Genomic DNA, 27,754 nt, shown 5'->3' with positions numbered 1-27,754 from the left:
CAAGATGGAATCCACAGGACCTTTGGAAAGAAGCCTCAGAGAGATGGATTTCAAGCCTCTGGCCACCAGCCTGGGGGATGCCGCCCACTTTAAGAGAGCACCAGTCCTCTGAGCCCTCCTGGCTGGGGAGCAGCTGAAAAAGCCACGCGCATGGCTGTAACAGCACTCATCCGCCTGCTTATTTCTCCGTTTCTAATCATCAAATAATCTCACAAATTCTTTAACTTCCGAAAGCAAGACGCTTTGCTTACTTAAATTAACAGTACATTCCACTAAATTTGGGCACTACTTTCCAAATGTAAATCGTTAATTTCACAAGCAACTAAGCGAGAACCCAAAAAATAAAGACAAGCAGTAAATATTACGTAAGGTTTTCATTTATTTAAAAGATCATTCACAAAATACCATATCCATAGATTTACTTTCTGTCATATAGCTGAATGTGTTAAGTGTTTGGAATTCCATTCTTACATTTTAAAAGTCAACTGGATCGCCCAGTTTAGGTGAATTTGTTTTGTTCTTAATCTTTTCCACATTGAAGATGTAAGTAGGTCATCTGAAAGCATCAGGTTTGATTACAACCACATAATGCATGTCTTTCTTAAGGTTAAGTATTGGTGTTACACAAATGGTTCTTATTTCAGAAGCAAAAATGACAAGTGGAAGGAAGGAAAGGATGAGTTCTGTAAATTGCTGAGACCAGGTGACCAAGACAACAGGAAGAGAAGCCGAGGGTGCCGGCCAGCAAGGAACTACTTTCTAGGAACACGGCGCGCAGGCCCCGGGCCCTCCAGCCACGCTGGTGAGGTCTCTCCCCTCGGGGGCTCTCGGGTCCCCAAACTGCTCCCAATGGGATGGGCTGTGACTCAGGTGCTAAAGAATGTGTTCACACACAGGTGTTCAAGCTCAGCAGCTGTGGCCCAGCTGTGTAGCCCGAGGCGGGTGGACACTGGGGGGGAGTAAGCATCCCAGAGATGGAACCTGAGGACCCCGAGGCCAGTCAGTTATCTCAAAGTTCTCGACAGCTCTGCACAGTCAAACTCTCAATTCATCAGGCGGAACGGAGTAAAGTGCCAGATTCTAGGCCCATTTTCATTCTAAAATTAAGGGATGGGGGGAGGCACAGTATCTCACTGTTACCTACACAGATGACACAGTTTGGTAGGAAGCGGTGTCTGTACCAGGAGGTGAGCCCGGCATAGCGCCACCACCAGCAGTCCCCAAAGCACCTCTGCCCAGTGGAAAGGAACCCATGGCAGTTCCTACATCCAGCCACGGTGGAGCCTCTAGTACAGCCGGCCAAAGAAGGAAATCGGTGTGGCCATCGTTGCGAAAGAGCACTAATAAAGCACACGAACACAGCAGTGCACTCACTGCAGCGCCTGTGCGCACTGCCCACCAAGAGCCCCCACTATTCTTTGACAATTTGCTGTTTGAAATGTGAGTCTATCCTGCCTGAACAGTCCATCTGGGCAGGGGGTAACGGAGACAGGACTACCTATAAATAGTTACAGGAAGGAATTTGCCAAGATCAACAGTTATTCAATCCTTGTTTTGAAAGCAAGGTGTCCCGAATTCTGTATGTTGATCAGAGCTGAATAAAAACAAGATGCTATCCAATTTGTGACTTCTGCTTTTTTTTCTAGGAAGGCACAGCAATACAGAACTCAACATGCAGGTCAGGAGAAGCACTGAGAAAACCAAAGGAAATGGCCAGTGTGGTTAAAATAAAGAGAGCGCAAAGCAGAAAAATGAAGCAGCACTTCAATCCAAAGAACTCCCGCCTGGCGGCTGCCTTTGTCCCTCAAGAGAAAGTCATGTGCTGGAAGGAAACAAGGAGCGAGAAGGAAAAAGGACAGAAGGAAAAAAGGAAGGGAGCGGCGGGAAAAAGAAAAAGAAAAAGCACAAAACAGGCACCAGGTAGCTACAGCAAAGCCAAGAATGTACTAAAAACCACTTGTTAACTGTTGACATGCACTCACGAGCTCTGTTTCCGCTGTGAGAAAGGAGGGCAAAGGTCGGGCGCAGGAATGGTGACTGCAGGACTGCCGTCTGGGGGGCTGGCCGGGCGGTGGTCGCGCTCGCACTCCCCCCACACCCCACTCCCTCCCAGCTGCAAGCTCATTCTTGCTCCTTGTGAACAACTTCCTCTCTGGGCCTGGCTCCCCCGAAGATCGCGGAGTTGGGGTTGGCTACTTGATTGAGGGGCGTCGCGACTGTTCGAGGTTTTAGCTGGAGTCGTGGCCTCTGTGCTCTTTCCTCTGGAGGAGGGAAATAAACAATACAGTTTACACAGGGGTCGTGAAAAGAGGCCCCCCAGCCCTTCACTGACCAGTCAACGCCGTACCTTCTGTTGGTTCTCTGAAATCCATACTGGACCCCCGAAGGGGCGGGCCATCTCTGAAACGACTGCCCATGGGGGGGCCCGTTCGCCGGTCACCTGGGCGACTCCCTCCCCTGCCTCCTAAGAAGTCATCCCTGAAACCTGAGGACGGAAGATGACACTGAATTACTTTTTAAATTACTATCTCACAGCTGATTGCACAGCCTGTGCAAACTGTTTAAATGTTAAATTCTTTAAGTCATCCAGCACCAGAAGTTTTTCCAAAACAAAGTGAATTGAAAATGAGTCCAAAAGTGAATCTGCTGGGCAATGGCAATGCTAAGAGACTTTTCAAATAAAAAAAAAAAACCTTAGGAGAGAAAAATAAAACAAGCTGTTTAAATTCTTAGCTCGCAGGGAAAGACTATATTCTAAAATGGCCTAAAACAAAACTCCTCAAAGCATATTTTATTGTTTTCTAATGTAACCCATACAGTTAATAAAAAGATAAACCTGAAATTTAGAAGTTACAATTTAGAATGCAAAATCATGTGAAAAAAGCTAGCTACGAAGACAAAATAAAAATACGCAGTCACCTCTGGGTGACACTTTCCATTTTTCTGTTTCTGCTGCAATTCGGGTGTGGATCACTCTAAAAGCAAAGCACCTGTGTGTAAACAAAGCTGTGATCAGGCTCACTTCCCCCAAGAGAGGGCGCCAGAGAGCAGGGACTGCACACCCAGCACCCACCTCTTCTGCTGCAAAGGGTCTCGCCCCGCACGCCATTCATTTGTGGGGCTGCTAAAATGACCAACAGAAGTAAACTGCCTAAATTAAGAGTAAGCTTATGCAGCTCCTGTTATGGCTCAGCAGGTTACGAATCTGGCACTGTTGTGAGCTGGGGTGTAGGGGTAGAGGAGGCTTGGTTCCTGCACTGCTGTTGCTATGGCTGTGGCACTGGCCAGCAGCTGCAGCTCCAATGCGTCTCCTGGCCTGGGAACCTCCATATGTTGCAGGTGCAGCCCTAAAGAGCAAAACAAAAACAAAAAACAAGAGTAAGCTGCAATTCTCATCAGTATGAAGAAATTTTCTCAACTGACTTAAAGATAATTCATCCTCTAACTGTATAAGCTATTGAAGTTAACTTTTAGTAACAATTTAAGACTGCAATCAAACACATGAGCTTGTCCCTTTTCTGTTTAAGCTCCTAAAGGTGACAATTATTTGTACTCACTCCAAGGACTGTCATTGCCCAAAGCTTTGTAGGAACTCATCCTTGAGAAGGATACTGAGCCTGAGGAATATTCTTCTAATACATGGCAGCTCCCCATTATGCCCATGTTTCACTTCTGCACATCTGTCTACTCACTAAAATTTATTTGTAATCCTCCAATCAATTCTTGGGGCCTTCTGTGGTCATTCAGACATGAACAGTGAGATCTGAGTCACCTGACCTGCACATTCCCAGCTGAGGTCAAACAAGGCAACACTCTGCCTTTCCGTCTCAGCTCAAACTATAAACAAGTGTCCTTTTCACAATCTACTTCATGCCAGGCTTGTGGTCTTTTGTGATTTTCAATGGTGATTTTGCTATTTAAAACAGCACCCACACATGTGAAGTGTTGGTTGGCGTTTCTTTTCGTCTCTTTGAGGGCCATACCCATGGCATATGGAGGGTCCCAGGCTAGGGGTCTAATCAGAGATGTTGGTGCCAGCCTATGCCACAGCCATAGGAATGCCAGATCCTTGACCCACTGAGTGAGGCCAGGGATCGAACCTGCAACCTCATGATTCTAAGTCAGATTAGTTTCTGCTGTGCCATGATGGGAACTCCCTGGTTAGTGTTTCTAAGAGCAAGAAGGCTGGGATGTACCTTGTAAATAAAGGCATGGAGTATAGTGCTGTTGGTTCTGAGTTCACTGTTAATCAAATACATAAATAAAATAAGGTGTCTTTAACAGAAACACATAAAACAGGTTAGGTATTCACTGGCTGACAGTAATACGATCAAGAGGCTCACAGTGTTTCCTGTAGGAGCAATGGTTCAGAATTCACCACTCTGGTGTTTGCAGAGCCTGACTACCACAGATAGGGAAAACCAACTATCCTCAACAGTGACATATTTGTGTTCTTTAAGGGCAAGGAATTTGGGAACTGATCAAGTTATGAGAAACTCAGTTCAGAGACTAAGAACAATTTCAATTTCAGCAAAACAAATAATGGAAACAATTATAAAAAGATTTAGGCCAACAGAAGCAATGCTTTGGGGGAAAATCCTCTTGGATGCATATGGTCAGGTGTAAGGGTCTTAGCAACATGGGATCCAAGCTGCGTCTTTGACCTACACCACAGCTCACGGCAACACTGGATCCTTAACCCACTGAGGGAGGCCAGGGATTGAACCTGCGTCCTCATAGATACTAGTCAGATTCGTTTCCTCTGAGCTGTGACAGGAACGCCAAAGGTATAAGGTTCTCTACAAAGTCTTTTTTAACAACCAGAGTTTACAACCCTTCATTAAACAAGCTTAATTCAAACATTTAACCTGACACTTCCCCCCCACTAGCCTGTGAAGTGTACCTTTCCAAGTGAGTATGAAAGTAAAGTTACTCCTGTTGTATTTATTTATTTATTTTTGCTTTTTGGGGCTGTGCCCACAGCATATGGAGATTCTCAGGCTAGGGGTCCAATCAGAGTTGTAGCTGCTGGCCTATACCACAGCCACATCAATGCAGGATCTAAGCTGCATCTTCCACCTATATATACCACAGCTCACGGCAAACACCAGATCCCTGACCCACTGAGTGAGGCCAGGAATCGAACCTGCATCCTCATGGATACTAGTCCGATTTGTTTCCTGCTGTGCCATGAAGGGAACTCCAGTTACTCCTACTTTAATATAGGATTATTAAATAATTATTGCTAACAGTGTTTAGCATAAAACCTATCAACTCACACCCACAGTGACAAGGTACATTAACTGCTACTTTGTCCAGGTTTGTGAGAGAATATAACAGAGGGAAAAAAGTATACATTAATATCAAGTGACATCCTCATTTCAAAATCTCTTAGATATGAGCAGTGGGAAGATTATATGAGGGAAAGGCAAAGTTTGACATTAACAATTACCTTGTCTTGAAGTTTAATGACAGATTTTTGGGAGACCCACTATTCATGAGACTCTTCCCAGCCTTCTAGACAAAGTCTAGCTAGTTTCTGGTTAACAGGACCTCATCTGCTTTCTTTCTTTTCTTTCCTGGCCACCCAGCAGCATATGGAGGTTCCTAGGCCAGAGATCAGATAAGAGCCACAGTCTGACCTAAGCCACAGCTATGGCAATGCCAAATCCTTGACCCATGGTGCTGGGCTGGGCATTGAACCTGTGTCCCAGCACTCTCAAGATACTGCCAATCCTTGGGAATTCCTGCTTTTTTGTTTTTGGTATTGCCTTTTTCTTAAAAAAACAAAAACAAAAAAACAATGAGCGGAGTTCCTGTCGTGATGCAGTGGTTAATGAATCCGACTAGGAACCATGAGGTTGCGGGTTCAATCCCTGGCCTTGCTCAGTGGGTTAAGGATCTGGCATTGCTGTGAGCTGTGGTGTAGGTTGCAGACATGGCTCGGATCACGCGGTGGTATGGCTCTGGCATAGGCCAGCGGCTATAGCTCCGATTCGATCCCCAGCCTGGGAACGTCCATATGCCACAGGAGTGGCCCTAGAAAAGACCAAAAAAAAAAAAAAAAAAAAAAAAGGCATTCTCTTCTGGGGCAGCAGGTTAAGGATCTGGTGCTGTCACTGCAGACATCTGGGTTGCTACTGTGACATGGGTTCGATCCCTTGCCCAGAAACTTTTCACATGCCATGGGCACAGAAAACAGTCAAGAGTTTTGTTGGTTTAAAAAAAAAAAAAAAAGTTTTGTGGGTTTTTGGCTGTACCTGCTGCCTACTTCCCAGGCCAGGGATTGAACCTGAGCCACAGCAGTAACCTAGCCCTCAGCAATGACAATGCCTAGTCTTTAACCACTAGGCCACGAGGGAACTCCAGCATCATTCTTTTAAAGAGTAAAAAAAGTGTATTTCACAATTTTTTTTTTTTTTTTTTGTCTTTTCCAGGCCCACACCTGAGGCATATGGAGGTTCCCAGGCTAGGGATCTAATTGGAGCTAGAGCCACAGCAACGCGTATCTGAGCAGCACCTGTGACCTACACCACAGCTCACGGCAACACTGGATCCTTAACCCACTGAGTGAGGCAAGGGATCGAACCAGCAACCTCATGGTTCCTAGTAGGATTTGTTAACCACTGAGCCATGACGGGAACTCCTATTTTCACAAATATTGTATAGAGTCAGTATTCCACCATGTGGAGACTGCTGGTTTTAGATTATCACCAAAGCACTGTAGTTTATTTACAGTGGAATTGGTGGGTGGCAAGGCTGTTTCTCTGGCTATGTTCACTTCAGAGTGAAAAAAGCCCAGGCTAAGCCAGTTATAGAAAGACACTAGTTCCTTTGGTAACCCCCAAAGGTATGAGCTCAGGGTGTTATTTCTAGTACTAGGAAATGCAAAAAAACATTCTGGCAGGTCAGAGACCACCATTCATCAAGTGGTGCTATACCTGTGGTGGCTTTGAGAAGACAATTGTTGCATTTTTCAATCAGAGACTAGCTTATACATAAAATTACAGGTTTACTGGATTATACTGTACTTTTATGAATAAGCTCATTTCTGATTGGCTATAACACTTTAAAAACAGATATAAGCAGTCATTTAGCTAAAGCAGTAACAGAAATGAAAAATTAAAAAAAAAACTTAGACTCACAAGACTATTCTTCCCATACTTACCAGTTCCTTTCTACTGAGTTTTTGTTTTGATGGGTGGAGGGTGACAGGGTGGGTGGGCGGTCACTAATAATCTCATTTTATATGGTGTCCAGGGCAGAGATAATCTCAAGTTTACAGCAAAGAAAAAAAAGACTTTTCATTTTCTACCTTACTGTTACAACTGATGTTTTTACCACATATAAATTACTTCCGTATTTTTTTTTTTTTACAAAGTAAGAGATGAAGAAGTATTTGGGAGATCAAGCATTCAAAGCTCTTAAATTGGCACAAGGAGGCGGTACCCACTGGTCTGCCTTGGAGAGTTAAGAAAAGCAATGACAAAGTGGATTATGTCCACCATTAAGGGACAGGAGCTCCAAAGAGGCTGTCAAGACTACCTTTTACCATCTAAGAGGGCGCCACCAGGAACCATTACTGTGAGGCTTTCTGTAAGCTTCTAGAACCTCCGCCCTATTTCTAGAAGTAAAAGTACTTCTGTTTGTGCCAGACACACAAGAACCACCCAGGGGTTCCCCTGGGCTAGACCCTGAGACAGGCTCATGAGATAAAGGCACATATGAGTAGGCTAAGAAAAGGTAACAAAAAAGGTGGGTCAGTCCAAGCTGCCCAGTGTGAACTTTTCAAGCCGTGCCCCAAACATTTAGGTTCTAACAGAGGCTTATTGCATGCCTGGGTACCTTTTAGGAAAGTTTCATTTGTGAAAGGAACTAAGGAAGTAGTCTGGCCAGGCGGGCTACTCACAAGAAATGTACAAGAGCAGCAAGGCCACTGAAAAAGGTAAGTGGTGATACTTTAAATACTGATACCGGAATTGAAGTCATCCCGGGAATCCCATCCACCTCTAGATTCTCGAGAGCCACCCATTCCTGAGGATACACAAAAAAGATAAAGTTGAGGTCGTACCATTACCTTGCTGCACGAACATGGAAAAATTCACTGGGAAGATGTACAACTCATGTGATGGGAAGTTCAATGAAATTAGAAGAGTTTTTGTTGCCAATGGGAAGAAAGAAAAAAACAAAAACAAAACCAAAAGCCAAAAACCAAAAAACCCAGGCTTGCAGAAGCATCATTCATTCTAAGACTTCACAGGTTTTTAAAAGCTCATGAGCACCTATCAGACCCATGACAGAGTTCTACTGGTAACCTTCCAGGGCTGTCATCAGGGGGCAGACAGCAAGTTTTACATTCAGCTGGAGAAGAACCAATCACCTCTGTCATCTGGTCCACCTTTCCTGAATCCAAAGCCGCCTTTGTCTTGTTTTCTGCCTTCTGCAATGTCCACACGAAGTGACCGGTCACCCAAGAGCTAATGATAAGGAGAAAATACTGTTCAGTATTGGCAAGGAAAAAACTCACCTGCTAATACCACAGAGAAAGCCTGAGTGTACTTACTGCACCATCGTATGTCAAGGCTTCCTTAAGGGAATCCACTTCATCAAACTCTACATAGCAGAATCCTGTAAGAGAAAACACACTTCAATTTTCTCAAGCAATTCTGGGTTAAAGATGAGGGGTCTGTACTATTTCCCTATATCCAAACTACCACTTTTTGTTCCAGATGGCAGTAGACTGAACAACCTAAAAGAGCATATTTCACTTCACTTTTCAATAAACAGAACTTGACTAATATCCCCCCCAACCCTTTTTTTTTTTTTTTTTTTTTTTGCTTTTTAGGGCTGCACCCGCCGCATATGGAGGTTCTCAGGCTAGGGGCTGAATCAGATCTATGGCTGCCGGCCCACATCACAGCCACAGCAATGCCAGATCCCACTGAGCAAGGCCAGAGATCGAACCGGCAACCTTATGGTTCCCAGTCAGATTCTTTTCTGTTTCGCCAAGATGGTTAATTCCCCTCTTAATTATATTCCTTTTTGCCCCTTTTTATTATGTTCTAGCAGAAACTGCTAATCAAGTAGGCACTGAAATGGCAGCTGTGTCTTTATACTAATGAATTAAATATAACAGGTCTTCAGTGACCTGCCTTCCTTGGGTCACTGAAGAGCTGTTAGTTCTGACTCTGAATGACTTCAATATAACCCAAGAGGGGCTTTAAGACACAGACTGCAAATTCGATACCAAACATGCTTTGAAGGAGAAGGCTAAATCTACCTATACTCACTACTCAGGGAGCTGCATAAAAAAACATATACCCTTGGCAACAAGTGCATCTTCCTTGGGATGCCAATTAATTAAGGAGAGCGGACGGAGATGTAAGCATGCTTTACGGACAACCTGAGTCCCTGATGCTAGATTCTGACAGAGGCCTGTAAGCAGAGAACTCCAGACAGAGGAAACCCCGCCCTCTTTCTCACCTTGAAGGAATAAGCCTTTCCTTCTACCTTCAGCATTCGTGTCCATGCCCCTTCCTTGCCATCTGGGTCAAACACTCCCTCTGCCCCATATGCTCACTGCACCTCTATTACCACCCCTCCCCATGCTGTATGATGATGACACTTCACCTTCAAAGCCCATTAAACTGCAAGTGCTTCAAAAGCCTGGGGCCAAACTTTTTTGTTCACCATGTGCTTATGTAAAGAATATACTGCATAGGAGTTCCCGTCATGGCGCAGTGGAAAAGAATCCCGCTAGGAACCATAAGGTTGTGAGTTCGATCCCAGCCCTCGCTCAGTGGGTTAAGGATCCAGCATTGCTGTAAGCTGTACGGTAGGCCAGCAGGTACAGCTCCGATTTGACCCCTAGCTCGGGAACCTCCATATGCCATGGCTGTGGCCCTGAAAAGCAAAAAAAAAAAAAAAAAAAAAAAAAGGGAATATACTACTTAGGTGGAGCTCCCCTCTCCCCATCAAGCCATTTCCCCTCAGTGGATTCATTCACTGTTCAGGGAAGTGAGAAAACCACTTCCAAGTTCAAAGAGGCAACACCAGCCTAGTCACACATCTCACATTCTGGAACTACTGAAACTACCTCTGCCCTTCTATGAGACAAACTCTAAAACCTGCTGCTACCGACCCAACCCAAAAGGCAGCTTCACCCACACATTTTTACCTTACAATTGGTTCTTAAGGCTTCCCAGCAGTGGGACTTACCTTTACCAGCTTTACTGATGTTTGTTTCCACTGTCTGCTCACTTACTATAACAAGGCCTTCTTTAGGTTCTTAAGTCAGAAAGCTTTCAAAATGACAAAAATATATACAGAGCCACTCTGATGAGCAGCAGCTATGCTTCTTGTACACCCCAGTCCCTCTACTTTTCATGAACACACTTCTTTCTGGGTAATAAAGCAAACCAAATGCCCTGTATCTTGCACCACACACTGAAATACAGGGCATTTTGGTTCCGGAAGCCTTGCAAGCGATGACAATGCCCATGTGATTCCTCATTCTCACCCCTTCTCTACCCGTGATTAACCTGCAGTTTGAGTCAACCCCTCCCCACACGCAGGCTCTGAAGTCACAAGTGTATAATGACAACGTGCACTAGGTTCCCTTTTGGACTCCATAATAAACTAGATTATGGGAACACCACCAAGGAAAATGCATGTGTCAGCCAAGGTGCGATGCACCTGAAAAGTCCTGGGTTTTAACCATTCATTTATTGTGCAGTAACTCCTTTTCTGGCAGAGACAGGCTACTATATAGGCCAGGCAAACTCCAGATTTACTTGGCTATATGCTACCTAATTCTACAAGCTAGATTATGTATAAAACATGTCCCCTCCACCCGCAACAGAACTGAAGACCTATGAGTTAAAGGGCTAGCTTATTTTATCTGCCTGGATCAGGCAAATGTTTGAAACACTTTCACAATTACAGCCTCTTGGTTTTTAGACCCTTCCCTGCCTAAAATAGTGCACAGTAAAAAATCCCCAAACTCACCTTTAAATTTGTCTGTGTCTTTGTCTCTGACTAGCCGTACACTCCTTATGCTGAGATCCTTAAAGATAGCATCTATGTCGCCCTGAACCGTATTAAAAGGTAGATTTCCTACATAGGCTGTGTAGGGGGGCTCTGTGGGCAGCTCCTTCTGGCTACGGGAACCATGGCCACCAGCACTGCCACGGGACCTAGGAGGGAAACAGACAGGATTCAAGTCTGACCACCTGTTCCTGCCCCAGAGGGCCAAGAAAAACATCTCCCACTCAGCCACACCACCCAGGTGAAATAGTCCTATCTAATGCATACAACTACTTCCGAAATGATGACGTGTATTCCAAAAAAATCACCTATGACAAAGGTGCTTACTTGTGGATGACAGAAATGTCCACAGAAACACAGAATCTATGTCGACATACATTTCCCTGAAAAATCAAATCCAAATATAACATCCTCCTGTAATGGTTCTCTCCTATCCTTGTAGGAGGAGAGAAGTTCAGCCAGTGCCCTCCCTCATACTCAGTGCTGACACACACAGAAACAGACTGTCCACTTACTGCCCTGAAGCTGAAGTTTGACACATTCATAATACAACTGTCTTGCTACGGTCTGATTAGAGATGCTATGCTCTAACAGAAATGTTATTAGCAGAGTTCTCGGGGTGGCTCAGCGGTTAACGAATCTGACTAGGAACCATGAGGTTGAGGGTTCGGTCCCTGGCCTTGCTCAGTGGGTTAACGATCCGGCGTTGCCGTGAGCTGTGGTGTAGGTTGCAGATGCGGCTCGGATCCCACGTTGCTGTGGCTCTGGCGTAGGCTGGTGGCTACGGCTCCAATTCGACCCCTAGCCTGGCAACCTCCATACACCACGGGAGCGGCCCTAGAAAAGCCAAAAAAGCCAAAAAAAAAAAAAAAAAGTTATTAGCGTTTGTGGAGCAAGTACCGTGTAAATACTACTCTCCACTCCATGTACTGCCTCCCTGAGGCTTCAATTTTATTTTATCTTATATTTATTTATTTATTTTTCTGGTCTTTCTGCCACTTCTTGGGCCGCTCAGGCGGCACATGGAGGTTCCCAGACTAGGGGTCGTATTGGAGCTGTAGCTGCCTGCCTACGCCAGAGCCACAGCAACACGGGATCCGAACCACATCTGCAACCTACACCACAGCTCACGGCAACACCGGATCCTTAACCCACTGAGCAAGGCCAGGCATTGAACCCGCAACCTCATGGTTCCTAGTCGGATTCGCTAACCACTGAGTCACGATGGGAACTCCCCTGAGGCCTCAATTTTAGGGTGCATATTAATCCATTTAAACCTCAATGTCACTTCCTTAGCTATGACAAGAGGTGTTTACTTGTCCATGGTTGTAGGGTTTAAAAGTGGCAAAGGCGAGATAACTTGACTCCTACCACATCATTGCTAATTTGCAGGGGTACTGGTTTAAATCCCAGCTCTGCCACATATGCACACCACCATATAACCTTGAGGAGTTACTCAATTTCTCTAAACTTTATTTGGAAATCTGGGTTTATACTAACCAAGACCTTGAATTATTGAGAAATAATACAAGGTGCTCCATATACTGCCTGACACACAGTACACATACACAGAGTAGCAGTGACCATCACCGCAACAGTGACCACTGCCATCTACAACCTGAGGTTCAAAGTGTTTGACAGATAAATTTCTTTTTGGCTGCAAATGTGGCATGCAGAAGTTCCTGGGCACGCAGGGAATGAACCAATGCCACAGCTGTAACCCGAGCCACAGCACTCATAACGCTGGATCCTTAACCCACTGAGCCACAAGAGAACTCCAATAATTAACAAATAAATGGGGCCATTATACATTTGTCAAAGCCCATAGAATGTTCAGCACCAAGAGAGAACCTTAACGTAACTTAGTGATAATGACACTATCGATGCAGGTTCACTGACGGGACAAGTGTACTGCTCTACTCTGGGGAAGCAGTAGATAGCAGGGAAGCTGTCCCCCTATGCATTTGTGAGGGCAAGGTTTTGTTTTTTGTTTTTTGTTTTTTGCTTTTTAGGGCCACACCCATGGCAGAAGAGGTTAAGCCATGGAAGTTTCCAGGCTAGGGGTCAAACCAGAGCTGCAGCTGCTGGCCACAGCCACGCCAGATCCCAGCCATGTCTGTAACCTACACTGCAGCTCATGGCAACAATGGATCCTTAACCCAGAGTGGGGCCAGGGATAGAACCTGCATTCCCATGGATACCAGTTGGGTTTGCTGAGCCACAATGGGAACTCCAACACTTTTTTTTTAAAGCAGAAGGACCAGGCTATGATATAATCCTTAGCTAAAAAATTTAAGTTTAATAACTCAGAACTCTGCTACTTCCCAATAGAAAATCCTTCATTCTGTCCTAGAAATACCAGAAAAATAGGTTTTCAAGTGACCATCACAGCAGCAGTGACCACCGCCATCTACAACCTGAAGTTCAAAGTGTTTGATAGATAAATTTCTTTTTGGCTGCAAATGTGGTTTATAAGTTTACTTATTCTGCATTCACATAACCATAAAACCTAAAATATTTTCAGCAAGATATTCTTTGGGACTGGATATTGAACGTGTAAGATACCAAATAACATTTGGGGAGTTCCCGTGGTGGCACAGTGGTTAACGAACCTGATTAGCATCCATAAAGATGCCAGTTCGATCCCTGGCCTTACTCAGTGGGTTAAGGATCTACAGCTCTGATTCGACCCCTATCCTGGGAACCTCCATATGCCACGGGAGCGGCCCAAGAAATGGCAAAAAGACAAAAAAAAAAAAAAAAAAAAAAAAAGAAAGAAAATGGAGGTATGGCGTTCCCGCTGTGGTGCAATGGGATCAGTGGCATCTCTGCAGTGACTGGACACAGGTTTGATTGACACCGTGGGTTAAAAAGGACCAGGTGGTGCTGCAGTTGCAGCATAGGTTACACTTGCAGCTGCAGTCTGATCCCTGGCCTGGGAACTCCATATGCCGAGGGGTAGCCAAAAAAAAGAAAAACCCCATAATATCAATTGTGTGAAGTCTATGGTAGATTAGGCCTGCTTCAGAATACAATGGTCAGGAAGAAGCAGACTGACCTGTGGTATATAAAACAGGCCAACATCCTGTGAAACTGGATTGGGATGATCATTATACAACTACAGATGCGGTTAAAAAAAAGAAAAGAAAAGAAAAGAAAATAGGCCAACAGATGAGGCAAAGCTGGAGGTCTGGGTAGACACCTCCCCGTCCCCCAAGCCTGCAGTTCAGAAAAAGAGACCTGGAGTGCCCGCCATGGCTCCGTGGAAACGAACCTGACTAGTACCCATCAGGATGAGGGTTTGATCCTCGGCCTCCCTCAGTGCATTAACGATCCAGCGTAGCTGTGGCTGTGGTGTAGGCCAGCAGCTGTAGCTCCAATGCGACCCCTAGCCTGGGAACTTCCACAAGCTGGCAGGTGCATCCCTAAAAGGATGACGACAACAAAGAGAGACCTGATAATCTGTGCTGCTAATTCCCAGGCCCTATCACCCCCACCGCTGAGCAATGGTCCCCCCTGCTCATTACTGCTGCCCATAGGAGACAGTCTATATGCAAGTTTTAAAAGTAATGACTATATCCTCAGTAATTTAAGAAATTCAACTTTCAACTCCAGGTGCGATTTTCCAAAACCCATTACAGACAAATCACTTTTCTTCATTCAAATCAATAAAGTAACAATGTCTATTAAATACGGAGCACCATGCTGAGGGCACAAACCTGAGATTCGGTTCCTACCCTCAAGGAGACCATAATTCAGCCAAGGGGGTCCAGGCACCTAGAAAGGGTAAATCACATCCCAAGTAAAGGACTGCAGAAAATTCAGGAGAAAGCAGGGTGCACCATTTGAGCAAAAGGAAATTGGATTCTATTTTCCAGACAGCAGACAAAACACTGAAGTCTAAGATGGTAACATATAAGTGAAGATACATAGGAGAGATTAGAGGAAGCATGACTACAAGAAAAAAAGAAGAGAAGAGAATATTAGGGCTGAGATTAGATTTGGTAAGCGGCTGAAACAGAAGATCAAGTGCTCAAGACCTGCTTCCAAAGTATAAAAATATATCAGTAAAATACAATAAAAAATAAAGGACACGTGCTGTTATTTCTGGGAAACAATTTTTTTTTTTTTGGTCTTTTTAGGGCTGCACCCATGGCATAGGTAAATTCCTAGGCCAGGGGTGGAATTGGAGCTGAAGTCACCGGCCCATGCCACAGCTGCGGTGACATCAGATCTGAGCCACGTCTGCAACCTGTAACACAGCCCATGGCCAATGCTGGATCCTTAACCCACTGAGTGAGGCCAGGGATTGAACTTATGTCCTCATGGATACTAGTCAGATTTGCTTCCACTGAGCCATGACGGGAACTCCATTTCTGGGAAAGAATTTTACAAAGATTTTTAGATGCATTAGAAACTATACCGGATTTACATACGGTTGCTATCATTCTTAAAACTTTAAGACCAGTGCCAAGATACCATGACCATAAGAGTATTAACCTCTCTGGTATTTGGAACACTGGGTGCTCTGCTACTTCTGGGTGATATCTGAGGTAGTTCATCAGGGCTCATCAACAACTTTCACGTGCTGTCCCGAAATACTTATGAGCATACTATCCTGTGGCATGAGGCACTATCCTAGAGCCTACATAAAATCACAGTAAGACTGCCTTCATGAGAATACAATGCAGGGAGTTCCTGTCATGGCACAGCAGAAACGAAACTGACTAGGAACCATGAGGTTGCGGGTTCGCTCCCTGGCCTTGCTCAGTGGGTTAAGGATCCAGTGTGGCCGTGAGCTGGGGTGTAGGTTGCACATGCGGCTCGGATCCTGTGTTGCTGTGGTTGTGGTGTAAGCCAGCAGCTGCAGCTCCGATTAGACCCCTAGCCTGGGAACCTTCATATGCTGTGGGTGCAGCCCGGGAAAAGACAAAAAGCAAAAAAAACCAAAAAACAAAAACAAAAACAAGAAAGACAAAAGAAAAGAAAAGAGAAAATAAAATACACATAAGCAATAAAGACAAAATCCACTGGGCATACTTAGGGAAAAAAAAAAAAAGAATGTGTAAACTACTTGGTTTCTAGACAATAAAGAAGCTTAGGTTCTCAAAAGCCAAGTCCTTGTTTCATAAACACCATTTTATTCTACCTGTTATTAACTCTTCCATTAGTAAAATACACTAGTTACAATCACTGAACCAATATCAATACATTACTAACTAAAGTTCAGTTAATTCAGATTTTCTTAGTTTTCACCTAATATCCTTTTCCTGTTCTAGGATCCTATCCAAGATGCCACATTACATTTTAATTGTACTAAGGTGTTATTTATTTTGCTTTTTAGGGCCGTACCCATGCCATACGGAAGTTCCCAGTCTAGGGGCTGAATTGGATCTGCAGCTGCGACCGAAAAAAAAACAGTTCACAGCAACGGCAGATCCTTAATCCACTGAGCAGGGCCAGGGATTGATCCCACCTCCTCATGGATCCTAGCTGGGTTCATCATTAACTGCTGAACCATGAAGGGAACTCCCATACCTTAGATTTTAAAAAGTTAGCCAAGGAGTTCAGGTTGTGGCTCGGTGGGTTAAGAACCCAACTAGGATCCATGAGGGGATGGTAGTATTGATCCCTGGCCTTGCTCAGTGGGTTAAGGATCCAGCGTTACTGTGAGCTGCAGTGTAGGTAGCAGATGCAGCTCAGATCTGGTGTTGGTGTGGCTGTGGTATAGCCAGCAGTCTGATTCAACCCCCAGCCCAGGAACTTCCATATGCTGCAGGTGTGGCCATAAAAAGACAAGAAGACCAAAAAAAAAAAAAAAAAAAAAAAAAAAGGACAAAAAAAGCTAGCCCAATGCAACTTGGATTAAAGATACTTTATTTCCCAGTAGCTCTTCCTCTGCAAAGTGAATGTATTTTCCAAGGCTTTCAATTAGACTCAAAATTAAATCCCTTTATCCTGACAACCATCATCACTACAGGATATGCATGAAAGCCTCTGAAAAGTAAACACTGGGGGAGGGTGGAGACAGTGTCTCTGGTGAATTTTTCAATGAGCCCTATTTCAAGGAGCTCTCTTCTGCTGTGAATGGGATCTTAATAATTCAATCACATCTGTAAGATACAAAAAGCAATGTAGGGAAGAAAATGCAGTCTTTCTGAGGCAGAAACTCTTGTCTAGTTCACTGCTTTATCTCTAGAACTACTCTAGTATCTGATACTCAGCAGGGGAGAAGGTACAAAGCCACAGGCCTATTAACTAACTAAGGATTGCGAGTAACCTCCTTCAACAACAAGGGTATTCTTATTTGGAAAAAAACTCAGACTATAAGAGAGGGTTGGAGTTCCCATCGAGGCACAGTGTAAAGGAGTCCGACCAGGAACCATGAAGTTGCGGATTTGATCCCTGGCTTCGCTCAGTGGGTTAAGGACCTGGCATTGCCATGAGCTGTGGTGTAGGTCACAGACGCAGCTTGGATTCCGAGTTGCTGTGGCTGTGCCGTAGGCTACAGCTCTGATTAGACCCCTAGCCTGGGAACCTCCATATGCTGCAGGTGTGGTCCTGAAAAAACAAGAAGACCAAAAAACAAAGCAAAACAAAACAACAAAAAAAAGACGGTTACACGTATTCAAATGACATTCCCAATTAGGTACCGAAGTGTTTTTCAAAAAATTTTTCTAGTTGTGCACAAAAGCAATAAATACATCCTACATCACAACTGAATACATGCACATTCCTACATGTTAACTACACAAACCATTTTTTAAAAGCTTGTCTAAGGGTACTAACTCATAGTAGAATGAACTCTTTTCTGTATTCCAGTTCATCTTCTAAAAAACTGCTTGTCAGGACCTACTAAATAAATTTCCTCATTTACCAACAGGACACAATCAGCAGTTTGCAAGCCTTGTTTTAGATGAATAGTGAACACATAAGGGATTGCTGGTTACATAGTTTTTAGGGAACTTTTCTTACTAGGAAAAAGGTATTCACCTCAATGTACTAAAATATTGGACTCCTACACATTAATGATAGTGGGTTAGTAATTTGATAACTTCACACGGGTGAAAAAGGTTACTCGTGATCCAAAAGTTCAGTATTTTCCAGAGGAAATAAAATCTTAAAGCTCAAGCTATTTATTGGTCCTAAGAAATGTCACCCCCACCCCACGTCTTCTTAAAGCTATGATGTAATCTATTCCTATGAATTAGTTCTGAACTTTATAGGCAAAGAGTTCTTTTTTTCAGTTCTCCTTGTGGTGCAATGGGATCTAGGGCATCTCTGTAGCACCAGGACACAGGTTCAATACCAGAACAGTGGGTTAAAGGATTCAGTGTTGCCATAGCACAGGTTGCAACTGTGGCTCAGACCTGATCCTTGGCCTGGGAGCTCCATATGCCTCGGGGTGGCCAAAAAAGAAAAAGAAAAAAAAAAAAAAAAAAAAAAAAAAGGAAGAAAGAAGAAAGGGGCTTATTATTTGAGATTTGACATTCCGCATACTATCAGCTCCAATTTTTTTTTTTTTTTGTCTTTTGTCTTTGTTGTTGTTGTTGTTATTGTTGCTGTTTCTTGGGCCGCTCCCGCGGCATATGGAGGTTCCCAGGCTAGGGGTTGAATCGGAGCTGTAGCCACCGGCCTACGCCAGAGCCACAGCAACTCGGGATCCGAGCGCGTTTGCAACCTACACCACAGCTCACGGCAACGCCGGATCGTTAACCCACCGAGCAAGCGCAGGGACCGAACCCGCAACCTCATAGTTCCTAGTCGGATTCGTTAACCACTGCGCCACGACGGGAACTCCCTTTTTTTTTTTTTTTTGGCAGTCTTTCTAGGGCCATACACATGGCATATGGAAGTTCCCAGGCTAGGGGTCAAATCAGAGCTGTAGCTGCCAGCCTATGTCATAGCCACATATGACCCAGCCTATGTCAGAGCAACACCAGATCTGAGCTAAGTCTGCGACTACACCACATCTCACAGCAACATCTGACCCTTTAACCCACTGAGTGAGGTCAGGGATAGAACCTGCGACCTCATGGATACTACTCAGGTTCATTACCACTGAGCCACAACGGGAACTCCAGGAACTCCTCCATTTCATTTCAAAGTAAACTTCATATTTTTAGGTAATGTTGAATCTTATAATCCACAAGTCATTTACAACTATCCAATTAATTTTAAAATTTCAATTATTTACACAACTAAAAATTGCCATAGATAAATCATTTAAAACCTCAAGTTCAAAGGCAGAGCCAATGATTCTTCTCTTCATTTAATATTTGTAAAATCATATAAATCTAAGAAACCTGTTCTAAAACATACATATGCATTAAAATAAAATACTTAATACTTAACAAAAATTACTCGTCAATACTCAATTTTAACTTACTACTACCTCACATATGACAGTTACAAGTATATTAAAAGTATCTGAAAAAGGGCCACATAACCCTTTAAAAACAAACAAGGAGTGCAGAGGGTTAAGGATCTGGTGTTGTCACTGTTAACAGCTCAGATGGCTGCTGTGGTACAGATTTGATACCTGGCTCAGGGACTTGCAATATGCCAAAGGTGTAGCTGTTAAAAACAAAACATACACCAAAAAACCCCAAACAGCCAAGGGGAGGGTGGATAAGAGGAGGACTCTATCAATTAAGAGATTTGGTAGACAAACAACCAAATGCAACATGCAAACTTTGTGTGGCCCTGATTCAAACAAACCAGTTGAACATCAAAATTTATGAGCCAATTAGAGAAATTAAAATATTTACTGGGCTGTTGAAATGATAGTAACAGCTAAGATTTACTTTAAGGAGTTCCCATTGTGACTCAGTGGAAATGAACCCTACTAGTATCCATGAGCATGTGGGTTTGATCCCTGGCTCCGCTCAGTGCAGTGGGTCAAGGATCCAGTGTTGCTGTGAGCTGTGGTGTAGGTGGCAGACATGGCTTGGATCTGGCATTGCTGTGGCTATGGTGTAGGCCAGCAGCTGCAGCTCCAATTCAAACCCCAGCCTGAGAACATCCATATGCCTCAAGTGCAGCCTGAAAAAGCAAAAAAAAAAAAATTCAGAAGTGAGTTCCGTGGTAGATAAGCAGTAACGAACCTGACTAGTATCCATGAGGACTGGGTTCCATCCCTGGCCTCGCTCAGTGGGTTAAAGGATCCAGCAGTGTCATGAGCTGTGGTATAGGTTGCAGACTCGGCTCAGATCCCACATTGTTGTGGCTGTGGCTGATCTGACACCTAGCCTGGGAACTTCCATGCGCTGCACATGAAGCCCTAAAAAGACTCTCCCCCAAAAAAGTGTGTAGGAGATGAGTTAAGCAAGGTGGTACAGATGAAATAAGAGTGGTCACTTTTTTTTTTGTCTTTTGGGGGCCTCACCTGCAGCACATGGAGGTTCCCAGGGTAGGGGTCTAATGGGAGCTGTAGCCACCAGCCTTCACCACAGCCACAAGTCCAAGCCACATCTACGACCTACACCACACAGCTCACAGCAACGCCGGATCCCTAACCCACTGAGCAAACCCGCATCCTCATGGATGCTAGTTGGGTTCGTGAACCACTGAGCCACGATGGGAACTCCAAGAGTGGTCACTTTAATGAGTACATGGGTCAGGTCATTACAATAGACTCTGCTTTAAAATACTCATTTTCGGAGTTCCCGTGGTGGCACAGTGGTTAACGAATCTGACTAGGAACCATGAGGTTTCGGGTTCCATCCCTGGCCTTGCTCAGTGGGTTAAGGATCCAGCGTTGCCGTGAGCTATGGTGTAGGTTGCAGACATGGCTCAGATCCCACGTTGCTGTGGCTCTGGTGTAGACTGGTGGCTACAGCTCCAATTAGACCCCTAGCCTGGGAACCCCATATGCTGCGGGAGCGGCCCTAGAAAAGGTAAAAAAAAAAAAAAAAAAAAAAAAGGGCTAAATAAATAAGTAAATAAAATACTCATTTTCCTCCCTACAATGGGGAAGATAAATGAAACAGGAACAGCGAAAATACAGTTAAAACTGGGAAATAGGAGTGGAAATAAATTCAACTAGGAACCATGAGGTTGCAGGTTCCATCCCTGGCCTTGATCATTGGGTTAAGGATCGGATGTTGCCATGAGCTGTGGTGTAGGTCACAGATGAGGCTTGGATCCTGCATTGCTGTGGCTGTGGTATAGACTGGCAGCTACAGCTCTGATTCGACCCCAGGCCTGGGAACTTTCATATGCTGAGGGTGCGGCCCTAAAAAGACAAAAACAAAAAAAACCAACAAAAAACCCCAAAAAAACCGAACCAACTAGCTTCAGCATATCAAAGAATGTTCTTGATAAAGCGGTGAAAATAATTTTTAAAATATCACCCATGTTTAAAATACTCCAATGGGAACGAAGCACTTCTGCTGCTTACAGAAATACATTTTTACCTGAAAGAACTGACAAACTATGGTTCAGATTTGGATACAAGGCAGACGTTTTCTTGTAAATGAAGTGAGTCTATCACTTCAAGGAAAACCACAGCACTGTCTGCTGCCAATAAGGAAACACCAGCTTTCAAGCAAAAATCAGAATTTAGAAAACCCATATTCATCAATATATGCCTGACAGTCTCCCAATACCAGAAGTTTTTCTGATGAGACTGATGGTGACATTAATAAACACGATTTTCGACACTGTCAAGTGAAGTGTGTTCACATCTGGGAGAACCCCACAATACAGTGAACTGGAATTTTCCAAATGAGCAATCTATCATGTGACAAAAAACCATGCATTGGTAAAGGATCCATTCAAAATATCAATCTATACATTTTCATTTACGAGTATGAAAAATTTATTATTGCAGTTAAACTTTATGGAAACTACCATTTGCTGAGATTTGATATACTAGCAAATAAGAATGCTTACAATCACCTGAAAAGGCTATTAAAATAGCCCTCCCATCTCCAACTACTTATCTGTATAAGGCTGGACTTGCTTCATATATGTCAACCAAACAACCTATCAAGTGTGAATACAGAAGGAGCTCTGAGAAACCAGCTGTCTTCTATTAAACCAGATCTTCAGAAGATTACAAAAATGTAAATAATTATTTCAATTATAGAAGAGTGTGCAGAGCAAGGGAGATCACCATCTCCAACTACCCTATACTCAAGGGAGTACAATGGGGGCATCATTGTATCAACATTCTGCTACACATCCAGAGAGTCTACCAAGAACATTTTAAAAACAGTAACATGCTTAGCAAACAAAAAACCCTAGGACATTCAATTTAAAAAGACAACTCAGGAGTTCATCTGTGGCTCAGTGGTTAACCAATCCGACTAGGAACCATGAGGTTGCGGGTTCCATCCCTGGCCTTGCTCAGCGGGTTAAGGATCCGGCGTTGTCGTGAGCTGTGGTGGAGGTTGCAGACGCGGCTTAGATCCCGCGTTGCTGTGGCTCTGGCGTAGGCCGGTGGCTACAGCTCCGATTCGACCCCCTAGCCTGGGAATCTCCATATGCCGCGGGAGCCGCCCAAGAAATGGCACACGCGCGCACACGCGCGCACACACACACACACACACACACACACACACACACACACACACACACACACAAGACAACTCAGACATTACAGCTGTTAAGTGCAATCAACATCAAGTGATCACTGCTCTCATACTCTGAGTGTGCAGGTCTAACCAGCTGCAGAAATGAGGCATGCCATGGTCTCCTGCCCAACACGCTTCCATTTCTAGGGGAAACTGGAAGATGGATCTGACCTAGGGCTGACTCCCCCCGCCTCCACCCCCCAACCAAACATTCTGCTTTGTATGTTCCAAGTTCTTGAATTTGTGAAGTCTTTCCAGAACACTAAGGCTAATTTCAAGTAGATTTTTTTTTTTTTAGAAATCTCAGAAGCATTTAGAGATTCCAAACATACATTCTGTTACAAACCAATAATGTACAAGAACAAATTATTTAGGATTCATTTATAATATTTGTGGTATTATATTATGCTTTATGTCTAAAAAATGAACAGCTTTCCTTTAATTAGCTTCAGAAATATAGCCAGGGAAATAAAAACTCACTCCAGCTAATTCAACGAAATTTTTCCTACTCTTATTAACTCCAAAGGAAAGAGTTTAAGAATTAAAAAATTATACATCAATAGCTGCCAACTACTAAGCGTATTTTATGTGTGCCGGTACGGTGCCATGCATTTAACATCTCATTTAATACCCAACAGCCCTATAGAGAGGCGTTCTTACATGCGGGGAAAACGAGACTCAGAGGGGCAAAGGAACTTGCCTGGATCCCATAGCTAATATGCCCTGGTCTGCCTTATTCTAAAGCTAGAACTTGACTGAACCATCTCTCAGAGACCTCTTGGTAAAGCCAAGTATTTGTGGTAACTATTCTCATAAAGGACAAAGATTTGGCATCAAGCTTTGGGAGACTGAGGAGAGGAGAGAAGGATGACAATAAACCCATTTGTTAGGTAAACAGGATTTCAGAATAAACCTTTCAACACCTTTACAGGTCCCTCGTCAGTGGAACCAGCTAGTTTTTATACATCTTCTTTCCCATTTTAAGTCCTAAAATACACCTCGAAATTTAGACAGATGACAAGCTTAAGTCCTGTAAGACTCAAAGATTAGAATTCCAAACACCCTAACTGGATCCTAATAAAGAACATTTAACTTTGTAGTTTAATCAACTTTTAGCAGGTACTATTTCAGCAATGCCAGTTCTGGCTGACTCCAAGTTCCACTCTAACTCTTGGGACTGATACTAGTTTTAGGAAAGCACTCAAAAAAACTTTTGCAGGAGTTCCCGTCGTGGCTCAGCGGTTAATGAACCCAACTAGTATCCATGAGGATGTGGGTTCTATCCCTGGCCTTGCTCAGCGGGTTAAGTGTCCAGCGTTGCCGTGAGCTGTGGTGCAGTTGCAGACGCGGCTCGGATCCCAAGTTGCTGTGGCTCTGGCGTAGGCCGGTGGCTATAGCTCCGATTAGACCCCTAGCCTGGGAACCTCCATATGCTGAGGGAACAGCCCAAGAAATGGCAAAAAGACAACAACAACAACAAAAAACCCCCAAAACCCCAAAACAAACAAACACAAAACTTTTGCAGTTACAAAGGTAAAATCAGTATTACTCTTCACTTCACTGCCGATGTTAACTGAAAAACTGGAACCTCAGAAAGATGATTTAGCCAACTGCAAAAACAAAATACGTTCAAGATCCGGTACAATCAACTCTTGATAATTTGGAATTTTGTTCTGACTTGCTTTCTGAGCAACAACGCAATCCCCAGCTCTTTCCTCTGCTGCTAGGACAGGCCTCTATAGACTGGGGAAATAAAGCAGTTGTTCAGCATCGCTTCCCGACAACCGTACGGGTTGTCACACACAACTGCATAATAAACTTACAAGGAATGTATAATTATTAAAACCCAAGATTCTACTGCACACTTCAAACCCACTACTCCTTTCATCTGTGATCCAAGGTGCTTAGAGATGTGACATCTTATCTAGGTAAAGTGTTTCAGACTAGAGAGAAGTTGCCTTTCGTAGGTACCAAAGTAATACCAGACCAGCTATCTGCATAAGCATTGTTATCTGGACATAAACAACACTAAGACATGTATCAATGTGAACATAACCGAAACATGAAAATTATCACTGAAGAGTATCTGGTCAACTATCCAACATCATAATACACTTCAAAGATCCCAATAACTGATACCTTCCGGATCTGGTGAAACTAAAACAATCTTAACCACCTGGAATATGAAAGTTTTGGCACAGACTGCACCACTATATGCCTGATCCCCTGCAGTTTCCAGACACCGCCGAAAAGAACATACAAACTCACAAACAGATTTTTAAAACTACTTTTAGTAATATGAGCAATATTTCCTATGTACTTTTATTTGAAAAAAAATTTTTTTGTTTTGCTTTTTAGGGCTGCACCTGTGGCATATGCAAGATCCCAGGCTAGGGGTTGAATCCGAGCTACAGCTGCCAGTTTACATGACAGCAACTCAGGATCCAAGCTGCATCTGCGACCTACGCCACAGCTCACAGCAACACAGGCTCCTTGATGGAGGCCAGGGATTGAACCTGCATCCTCACGGATGCTAGTCATATTCGTTTCCACAGAGCAACGATGTGAACTCCTAAAGGAATTTTTAAATTAGGAAGTTCAGGAGATGAATGGTGTTAGCTTCTATTCTCAGTTTTTGGAGTACAACTGGGCAAAAGGCTAACACTGTCCTTTGTCTTTTGATATTCTAAAAAAATAGCATCTTAAGAGAAATTTACTTTTTTTAAGTGAGAATTGCAACAACTTTAATTTTTATTTATTAATTTATTTTTTATTTTGCTTTTGAGGGCCGAACCTGTGGCATATGGAGGTTTCCAGGCAAGGGGTCCAATCGGAGCTACGGCTGCCGGCCTACACCACAGCAATGCTGAACCTGAGCCTCACTGTGACCTACACCACAGCTCACACACAGCCAGATCCTTAACCCACTGAGCGAGGGATTGAACCTGCAACCTCATGGTTCCTAGCCGGATTCATTTCTGCTGCGCTACAATGCGAACTCCAGAAATTTACTTTTGATTATGTTCTGCTGTTCAAGGCACTCCAACTGTCAAACTGACATTTACTGAAAGTCCACTTGAGCACCTCAAGCCAGCAGAACAGCTGGTAAAGGCAAAATTAAAAAACAAAACCCCAGGCTCTGTATAACGCGACTAACAATGTAGTCCCAAACCAACTAAAATTCCTTGGATCTGTCTTAATTTGTTTTCAAATTACCTAGGGTTTTCCTAGATAGTTTCAAATGTTTTTTGAAACCAGTGAAAGAAAAAAAACAAAAAACAAAACAAAACAAAACCCTAGTTATTAAATTTCAAGATGACTGAAGTACACATTTAATGTCTAGAAACCTACCCCAAAGGCAGTAATTCTACCTGTCGTCCAACATCTATTTCTTTTTTATTAGCAAATAAAGTATTCTTTGAAATAACTGGCGGCTCCACCTCCCTTAACTTCTATGTTCTAGTGCCCTGAATGTTACTGGGTACGCTCCTACACCCAAACAAGCTTTTTTATTTGAGCCATTCCCAAACCAAGGTATTAAAAGATCATTCTTCACCAAACAAAGATACTATAGGGATTGAAACCCAGGAGACCGGACACCTCAGTAAGTACTATTGTGGTGTTATCTGGGAAAGTAATCCTTTCTGTGTACCACACAAAGGCCAAGTGTGCCGCTGACAAATAGCAAAATATTCATAGCTACCTTCTAAATTCTGTATGAGGTTAACTCGCGTCTAAAAAAAAAAAATTATCCAGGGCGAGTTCCTGGAATTAAGCACCGTATAAGCAAGCTTATTCGCCAGTCAGGGATTTTTCTTTCCAACAAGGTGCCTCAGTTACATATAGTCTGTGTAGCACCAGAATCAGAACGAAGGCTAAATGCGGTTCCTTCTCCAGATCAGATGGAAAAACCGGGCAGAATAACACTTTCTGCCAAGAAGCAAGAAGCACTTGTCAACGAGGCACTCTGACCCAAGACAGGATAGATACAATGCGGTGATGTACTTGTTTTGGTTGGTCTCCCCCCATTCAGGGCTGAATTGGCCTATTCCTGGGCTCCAGCCGCCAAATCCCAGCCTCACACGTAAAGGGAAGGGAATCGCCCCTCTCTCGGCCTTCCGACCTTACCCAGCCCGCTGGCCTCATGGCGAAAGGAACCAGGAAGCCTGCAGTGCAGGCGGACAAACAGGACAACAGGAAGCCGAGGCCAGGACCGGAGCAGGGAAGGCCGCGGCCCCCACCCCTGCGTCGCAGCACAGCCGTTCTGGGGGATGGGGCTGGAAGCGGGAGCTTGTCCTCATAGGCACTCGGCGCGGCTGCGGCCTGGCCCTGAGGTCGAGGCACAGGGAAGACGACGCGTCACAGGTAGCGGGGGGCACAGGGAATGATCTGCCCCGCGAGCAAAACCTTGGGAGCCTAACCGCCGCCCTCCCCTCCCCGAGCGCGCCATTTCCAGGCTCCGGCCCTCCAGGCGCGTCTCCACCAGGCCTCCGCCGGTCCAGCCCGGCTCCTACTGCTTGCCGCCCCGGGTGAGCGCCGGAAGGCCGCCGCCCAGGGGCCCCCGACCCCGCCTGCCTCCCGCGCCCGGCCTGGGCCAGCGCACGCCCGCCTCACCCTCTGCCGCCGCCAAAGCTGCTGTAGGCCCGATCGTCGTAGGTATCGAAGTCCGCCATTTGCCGTCTCCGCTCCGAGAGGAACCAGGGTGAGCGAGGAAGGACCCCGCAATATAACTCCCCCCGCCCCGCCGCCGGGGCTGTCCTCCGCGCCGCCTGATCGCAAATCGCACGCACGCACGCGCGCGTGCGCGCACATAAGCCGCGCCGCGCCCGGCCTGGGCGGACGGGCCTCTTCTGGCCCGGCGCGCTTTGCGGCCCACGTGGGGCGGCGGCACCTCGGCCGAGCGCCTGCCCTCGCGCCGCTGCCCATTGTGTGCTAGCCCAGGGGCTTCAACCCGCAGCCGCCTCCTGCCCCCGCCCCGCCCCGCCCCGCGCGTGGACACGAGCCTTGCGTTCCCTCGCGAACCTCCGGTCGCTTCCTCTGCGCGCTGTGAAGGCTTTCCGGGCTGGCCTTGGAATCTGCGCCGGGCCCGCGGTGCTTCTGTCGCTTAGCTTTTCGAACTCCAGACCTGG

At 44.7% G+C, this 27,754-nt stretch overlaps 1 protein-coding gene across 2 annotated transcripts; it reads right to left on the bottom strand.

Moving 5' to 3' along the window:
* Positions 1-359: 359 nt before the first annotated feature.
* EIF4H (eukaryotic translation initiation factor 4H) lies at positions 360-27,354 on the bottom strand. 2 transcript variants are annotated; one of them, NM_001243447.1, is given in 7 exon segments: positions 360-2,261; positions 2,348-2,485; positions 7,975-8,034; positions 8,381-8,477; positions 8,564-8,628; positions 11,008-11,195; positions 27,240-27,354. In NM_001243447.1, coding segments are annotated over 7 exon segments (747 nt in total). In that variant the 5' UTR covers positions 27,299-27,354; the 3' UTR covers positions 360-2,121.
* Between the last annotated feature and the right edge of the window lie 400 nt (positions 27,355-27,754).

This window comes from Sus scrofa, chromosome 3 (assembly GCF_054392235.1).
Source record: "Sus scrofa isolate SSC_HxYL_T2T_F1_AM1 chromosome 3, Sscrofa_HxYL_maternal_Yorkshire_Landrace_v2.0, whole genome shotgun sequence".
Classification (NCBI taxonomy): domain Eukaryota; kingdom Metazoa; phylum Chordata; class Mammalia; order Artiodactyla; family Suidae; genus Sus; species Sus scrofa.
This window is presented reverse-complemented; position numbering and strand designations above follow the sequence as displayed.